Genomic DNA, 7,964 nt, shown 5'->3' with positions numbered 1-7,964 from the left:
AGGAATAATTTATTTAATAAGAGTTAATTTATTTCGCTAGATAAAAATTATATTTAAGTTAGGGGGGTGTTAGTGTTAGGGTTAGACTTAGCTTTAGGGGTTAAAAAATTTATTAGAGTAGCGGTGAGCTCCGATCGGCAGATTAGGGGTTAATACTTGAAGTTAGGTGTCGGCGATGTTAGGGAGGGCAGATTAGGGGTTAATACTATTTATTATAGGGTTATTGAGGCGGGAGTGAGGCGGATTAGGGGTTAATAACTTTATTATAGTAGCGGTGCGGTCCGCTCGGCAGATTAGGGGTTAATAAGTGTAGGCAGGTGGAGGCGACGTTGTGGGGGGCAGATTAGGGGTTAATAAATATAATATAGGGGTCGGCGGTGTTAGGGGCAGCAGATTAGGGGTACACAGGGATAATGTAGGTAGCAGCGGTTTACGGAGCGGCAGATTAGGGGTTAAAAAAATATGCAGGTGTCAGCGATAGCGGGGGCGGCAGATTAGGGGTTAATAAGTGTAAGGTTAGGGGTGTTTAGACTCGGGGTTCATGTTAGGGTGTTAGGTGCAGATGTAGGAAGTGTTTCCTTATAGAAAACAATGGGGCTGCATTAAGAGCTGAACACTGCTTTTTTGCAGGTGTTAGGTTTTTTTTCAGCTCAAACAGCCCCATTGTTTCCTATGGGGGAACCGTGCACGAGCACGTTTTTGAAGCTGGCCGCGTCCATAAGCACTGCTGGTATCGAGAGTTGCAGTGGCGTTAAATGATGCTCTACGCTCCCTTTTTGGATCCTAACGCACTGAAAACCCAGCCATTCTGTGAACTCTAAATACCAGCGGTATTTAAAAGGTGCGGGGGAAAAAAAGCCCGTGTAGCTAACGCACCCCTTTGGCCGCCAAACTCTAAATCTAGCCGGGAGAGTTTACCATCACTTTAAATATGTCTTAGTCACTTTAATTTATTTTGTTGTAAACTGCAAACAATGCTTATTATTATAGTATGATTTCATAAGTTTAGTCCAGACTGAAAATGTGCTTTTAATCAGCTTTATTTTATATTACACAGAGTGGTGAGCAGATAAAAAATTCATATTGCTTTATAATTATATAATTTCATAGAATATTGCTTCTAGTTATAGTTAGACATATTAAAAGATTACAATGCTTCTTTATCAATAAACCTATTTTTTAAAATTACTTTGAATTGATGCTATAGAAAATTTGAATATCTAAGTACATTGGCTAAACATAGTTCCTCAGGCTAAATTAGGTTGTTGAATATTTATTTTTAAAATCTTGTGTATAATTTGTAATGGATGGTATTTTAAATGCAGTTATACCGTTTCCAAATAACTGTGAATCTCATTTTATCCTGTTGAGCATATTTACACAGATGATATAAGATGTCTCATAGTACAATAAATGTACTCGGTAACACAATATTGGAAACTGAATATTTCTGTCTTTAGAGAGACAACTCTGTTAGCAATGAACTGATGCCAATACCTTGAGGGGGATTTTTAATTTCTTAATCAATTATATTTGATATTTACCTTAATTTACATAGTGAAGATAGAAAACAAAAAATAAACATTTAAATGTTTCAAGGGGAATAGTACTGATTAATTGTTCCCAATTAACAAGGAAAATTGCAAAAACAGAAATACTGGCTAAATATAGATTACATATAGATTATATGAAAAATATACTTAAATGGACATGAAAATCAAATAAAACTTTCATGGTTCGGATCATGCAATTTAAAGACACATTTTAATATACTTCTGTTATGAGATTTACTTCACTCTATTGGAATCCTTTATTGAAAAGCATACCTAGGTACACTCAGGTGCAGGAATACACCACTAACTTAATTCATTTCCTACATTTACAAGAAAACAGCACTCCTAGTAAATTCCATAAATATGATAACTTTCATAAAAAGTCAGAATGTAAGTTTAATCTTTTGAACTCTTTATTTGCATATATAGGAAATTACAGGAGGTGCGACTTTGAGCGTGGCCTTTGTGGCTGGCTACCACTGAAAACAGATGGGTTTTACTGGAATGTTGTCAGAGGAAACAACTTCAGTGAACACTCCCTACCTAGTGAAGACCACACAACTAAAACAGAATTGGGTAAGTATCCATGAAGTTAATTAATGATTCTAAATGCATATGATTTGTTTAATTCTAATGTCATAAGGGTGTTCTACACTTGCTACACAATAAAGTAACTTGTTTGTGACAATGAAATTATGTTCCAGTATGATATCCTTGTATGGTCACATTTTATTTTAACTAATATGGTCTATATAAGACGTGCACAGACAAAAAAATATGTTCTAATGTGCTACAGCTGTTGCATTAATGCTCTGATGTGTGTCGCTATGTATTTAACCCTGCAAAATTGCAATGTCTTAAAGGAACAATAAAGGCAAAATTAAACTTTCATGATACAGATAGGCTATGCAATTTTAAATAACTTTTTAAATTATTTTAATCAAATTTGCTTTGTTTTCTTGGTATTCTTTGTTAAAAACTAAACCTAGGTAGGCTCATATGCTAACTTTTAAGCCCTTGAAGGCCGCCTCTTATCTTAGGGCATTTTTTCCTTTTTTCACAGCTAGACAGCACTAGTTCACATGTGCCATATAGATAACATTGTGCTCACTCACGTAGAGTTATTTAGGAGCCAACACTGATTGGCTAACATGTAAGCTTATAAATAGAAATGAGGAAGGGGTCAGTCTGCAGAGACATAGGTGAAAGGTAATCACAGAGGCGAAAAGTATATTAATTTAACAGTGCTGGCTGTGCTAACTAGGGAATGGGTAATACATGGATTATCTTTTTGCATTATTTAATGTTACAGTACGTATGGAATTTCACCCAATCTAACCTTCTTTAACGGATTTAAAGTTACATCAGGATGGACGGCATCTGAAAGCTGAACAATCTTTTTGGAAGTACTCACTGGGAATATTATAACTAAGCCCAATATTATAAAAATGAAACATATATATATATATATATATATATATATATATATATATATATATATATATATATATATTGCTATGGAATTTAAATTGTTTACTCAGCTTAGCTTTGTCAGTTGGGTCCCTTGTAAAGAATGCACTTGTTAATGTTCTGTACATTATAACATGGTTGTCAGGGTTTTTTCCTGTTTTGTTTGCCATGTGCTGCTGGCAGCCATTTTACTCACCTCTCTTGCTGACTCTGGTGCATACTGTGTGATGCTGCTCAATTCCTGCACTTCCTTTTATGGCCAGACTGGTGTACATCATCAGTATGAGACAGGATGCAGTCCCAGAATTGTGATGTCATCATTTAAAGGGCCTCTGTTCAGTATGCTTTGCCCTTGCATTGTCTCAGACCTGTTTGTGAGAGCTCCTGTTTATTACATGGCTGTCTGACGTCCCTCCTGGTTCCTGATCATTAGCTTGTTCCTGACTCTGCTGTTTTCCTTGTTCCTGATTCCGGCTCATCTGACTTCTCGCTTTGGCTCCTGACTCCGTTCGTCTGACTACCAGCTCTGGTTTTGATTCCTGGCTTGTTATTTGACTTGTGGACTTTTTATAATTTTTTGCTATTAATAAAGGTGTGATTATTTTTGCACCTCTCGTCTCAGTCTGATTTCTGGCACCCTGACATTACGCAAGGGCTATGAATCCTGATGGTGCTAATAATCCACCTTTACCTGCCATAATTTCCAGGATGGATGAACAGGATCACCGCTTGGATCAATTTGCACTAGCCCTCAAACCCTGCTGACTTGCACTGCACATTTGGACCAAAGTGTCCCACAAGTTATGGCTGCTCCTGTTTCCGCTGCTGCACCTAGTCCTACCAGGAGCATGTCCGGTTCTGCACCTCTACCTCAGCGTTATGGAGGCGATCCTAATCAGTGCTGAGGGTTTTTGAACCAGGTGGGCATTTACTTTGAGATGTTACCTCAGGCGCTTCCCTCTGACAGAGCTAAGGTGGGATTTCTCATCTCATTACTCTCTGACACAGCTCTTGCCTGGGCTAATCCCTTGTGGGAGACTAATAAACCTGTGATTTCAAATTACTCTGAATTTGTGTCCTCCTTTCGAAAGGGTATTTGATGTTCCGGCTCGCTCTTCCTCTGCTGCTAAACGACTCATGTCCATTCAGCAAGCTACAAGATCTTTTGCTCAGTATGCCATTGAGTTCCATTTGCTTGCCGCAGAGGTAGGTTTGAACAATGAAGCCCTTGTTGCCGCCTTCTTTCATGGGCTCTCTAAAGCGATTAAAGACGAAGTTGCTGCCAGAGATTTACCAGAAGATCTCGAGGCATTGGTGTCTTTTTTTATCCTAATTGACATCAGACTAAGTGAGAGGCCCTCTTTCAAGGAGCGCTTGTGGAAGCCTCCTGTTCAGTTGTCTCCTACATGTTTGTTCCCACCCATGCCTCCCTCTCCTCCCATGCCTCCTGGTCCCGAGTCACCAGGTACTGCTACATGCAGTTGGGATTCACGCATCTCTCTGTGGCAGAGAGGGCCTTTAGGAGGAGGGAGGGGCTCTGCCTTTATTGTGGGTTACAGGGCTACCTTTTGAAGTCTTGTCCTACACGGCCAGGAAACCCTTACACCTAAAGTCCTGCCGGGGGCAGACCTTGGGTCATTTATCCTTGTCCCCGGAACTGCTAAAGGAGAAACCTTTGGTTACTTTTGTCCTTTCCTGGGTGGACTCCTCCATAGTCACCCAGGCTCTTGTTGACTCTGGTGCTGCGGGATATTTCATTGACAGTGCTTTTGTATCAAAGCACTCCATTCCTGTTTTGCCTCGGTCCGTTCCGCTTGCTATTGAGGTCATTGATGGCAGGCCCCTTCAGCCCGCACTTGTTACTCATGAAACTGCTCCATTATCCATGGCCGTTGGGACTCTCCATTTTGAAACCCTTGAGTTCCAGGTGATAAACTCTCCACATTTTCCGGTTGTTCTGGGTTATCCCTGGCTCCAAAAGTACAATCCCAGTCTCGACTGGCGCAGGTCAGAAATGTTGTCGTGGTCTCCGCAATGTATTTCCACTTGTCTTCAGAAACCAGTTAAAGTCTTGTGCACTTCTTCGGTATCTCAATTGCCAGAGGAGTACCGAGAGTTCCTGGACGTTTTTGACAAGGTGCGTGCCAGTACATTGCCTCCTCACTGGTCTTACGATTGTGCCATAGACCTGCAACCCGGAGCCATTCCTCCTCGGGGCCGGGTTTACCCTCTGTCTGTTGCAGAGAATTGTGCTATGGAGGAGTATGTTGCCGATGCACTGTCGCGGGGGATCATCTGCAAATCCTGCTCTCCTGCAGGGGCTAGTTTCTTCTTTGTGAAGAAAAAGGGTGGCAAGTTAAGACCATGCATCGATTATAGGGTCTTAATTATCTTACCATTAAGAATGCCTACCCTATTCCGCTCATTACGGAACTCTTTGACCGCCTCAAGGGATCTACGGTCTTTACTAAACTTGATTTGAGAGGAGCTTACAATCACGTTAGGATCAAGGAGGGCCATGAATGGAAAACAGCATTTAACACCAGGAGCGGGCATTATGAGTATCTTGTAATGCCCTTTGGCCTATGTAATGCTCCTGCTGTTTTTAATGATGTCCTACGAGATATGTTGCAACAGTGTGTTGTGGTGTACTTGGACGACATCCTCATACACTCACCCGCACTTGAGGCTCATCGTTCTGATGTTACACGGGTTCTTCAGAGACTACGTGAGAACGGCCTGTTTTGTAAACTCAAAAAATGAGTTCCATCAGACTCAAGTAACCTTCCTAGGTTATATTATCTCCATTGCAGGGTTCTCCATGGATCCTGACAAGTTATCTGCAGTTCTGCAGTGGCCTCGCCCAGTTGGTCTTCAGTCTATTCAACGTTTTTTGGGGTAAGCCAATTACTATAGAAAGTTTATTGAAAACTTTTCTTCCTTGGTCAAACCTATCACAGACATGACCCGTAAAGAGAATGATCCACTCCATTAGTCACCTACTGCCATTAAGGCCTTTGATAGTCTTAAGACTGCCTTTGCTGCCACTCCAGTTCGGGCTCATCCTAACCCTGTCCTGCCTTTCGTTCTTGAGGTTGATGCATCTGAGACTGGAGTAGGTGCCCTCTTGTCTCAACGTTTTATGCCTGACAGTTCCTTGCATCCTTGTGGTTTCTTTAAGAAATTGGCGACAGGAATTACTGGCCATAATTTTGGAACTCAAGGAATGGAGGCATCTTCTCGAGGGTACTAGCGTGCCAGTGCTCATTCTTACTGACCACAAGAATTTAACTTATCTATCTGAAGCAAAACATTTGTCGCCCGACAGGCCAGATGGGCGCTATTTTTGTCTTGGTTTTATTATGTGGTCTCCTACCTGCCTGGTAGTAAGAATGTTAGGGCTGATGCCCTCTCTTGACAATTTTCCCCTCTGTCCAAGGAGGAGTCTGTACCTACTCCAGTTATACCTCCTGACCATATTTTGGCTACCATACATACTAATTTGTCTTCTCCCTTGGGGGAGGAGATCCTGGCTGCACAAACCAATGCACCTCCTGAGAAACCTAGTGGTAAGTGTTTTGTTCCTGAGAATCTTCAAACTAAAATTTTGCACACTTACCACTATCCTAAAGCCGCAGGCCATCCAGGCAAGAACCAAATGATTTGGTCTGTCACTCGACAATTCTGGTGGCCAGGTCTTCGATCTGATGTTGCTGTGTATGTTGTTTCCTGCTCAGTTTGTGCACATAATAAGACTCCTCGACGTCTTCCTGTGGGTCTTCTTCAACCTATTGCTAATGGTGAGCATCCTTGGACACATCTTTCCATGGACTTCATTGTCGAACTCCCTGTTTACAATGGCAATACTGTTATGCTTATGGTGGTTGACCATTTTTCTAAAATGTCACATTGCATTCTCTTGAAGAAGTTGCCTACCGCTCAGGAGCTTGCTTCAATTTGCATGGGTTACCCAAGGAGATAGTGTCGGACCGGGGTAGCCAGTTTGTCTCAAGATTTTGGTGTTCCTTTTGTGCTCAAATGGGGATCCAGCTTTCCTTCTCCTAGGCATATCACCCTCAATCCAATGTGGCTGCGGAATGATCAAGCTCTGGAACAATTCCTTCATTGCTATGTCTCAGATCACCACAATAATTGGCCTGAACTGTTACCTTGGGCAGAGTTTGCTGGTAATAGTGCTATTAATGCTTCCTCCAAGTTATCCCCGTTCATGGCGAATTGTGGGTTTCAACCATCCTTGTTGCCCGATTCATTTATGTCTCAGGTTATTCTGGCTTTGGAGGAGCATCTCCGGCAACTCCGTTCTACGTGGTCGCAGATTCAGGATTGCCTTCATCATTCTATGCAGCACCAAAAGTTCCAGGCTGATCGTAAACGTCTGCCCGTGCCTTACTACCAGGTTGGTGAGAGAGTTTGGCTGTCGTCCTGCAACTTGAATCTTCGTGTGCCTTCCAATAAACTGGCTCCCCGTTATGTTGGTCCTTTTCGAATACTCCGACGGGTCAATCCTGTGGCCTATGCTCTTGACCTTCCTCCTGCAATGCGCATCTCCAATGTTTTCCATGTCTCCCTCTTGAAACCATTGGTTTGTAATCGGTTTACCACTGTGTTGCCTCATCCCTGTCCTATCTTTGTTGACAACCATGAGGAGTATGAGGTCAGCAGCATTATTGACTTTCGTATGTCCAGGGGCCGCGAACAGTATTTGGTTCACTGGAGGGGCTATGGTCCGGAGGAGCGTTCATGGGTTCCCTCCTCTGATGTTCGTGCTCCTGCCCTCCTCTGTGCCTTCCATGCCCATTTCCCCAATAAGCCATTTGTCTTCCTGCAGGGGAGGGGTCGTTGAGGGGAGGGTACTGTCAGGGTTTTTTCCTGTTTTGTTTGCCATGTGCTGCTGGCAGCCATTTTACTCACCTAATTCCT

At 42.3% G+C, this 7,964-nt stretch overlaps 1 protein-coding gene across 1 annotated transcript in view; it reads left to right on the top strand.

The window, feature by feature from the left end:
- The first annotated feature begins 1,394 nt into the window (after positions 1 to 1,394).
- Positions 1,395 to 7,964, top strand: part of MALRD1 (MAM and LDL receptor class A domain containing 1) — a 998,487-nt gene continuing 991,917 nt past the window's right edge. The window contains exons 1-2 of the mRNA XM_053715701.1: positions 1,395 to 1,422; positions 1,983 to 2,129. Coding sequence (XP_053571676.1) covers positions 1,395 to 1,422; positions 1,983 to 2,129 — 175 coding nt within the window. The remainder of the gene's footprint in view (positions 1,423 to 1,982; positions 2,130 to 7,964) is intronic.

The sequence above is a fragment of the Bombina bombina genome, chromosome 5 (assembly GCF_027579735.1).
Source record: "Bombina bombina isolate aBomBom1 chromosome 5, aBomBom1.pri, whole genome shotgun sequence".
In the NCBI taxonomy this organism is placed as follows: domain Eukaryota; kingdom Metazoa; phylum Chordata; class Amphibia; order Anura; family Bombinatoridae; genus Bombina; species Bombina bombina.
This window is presented reverse-complemented; position numbering and strand designations above follow the sequence as displayed.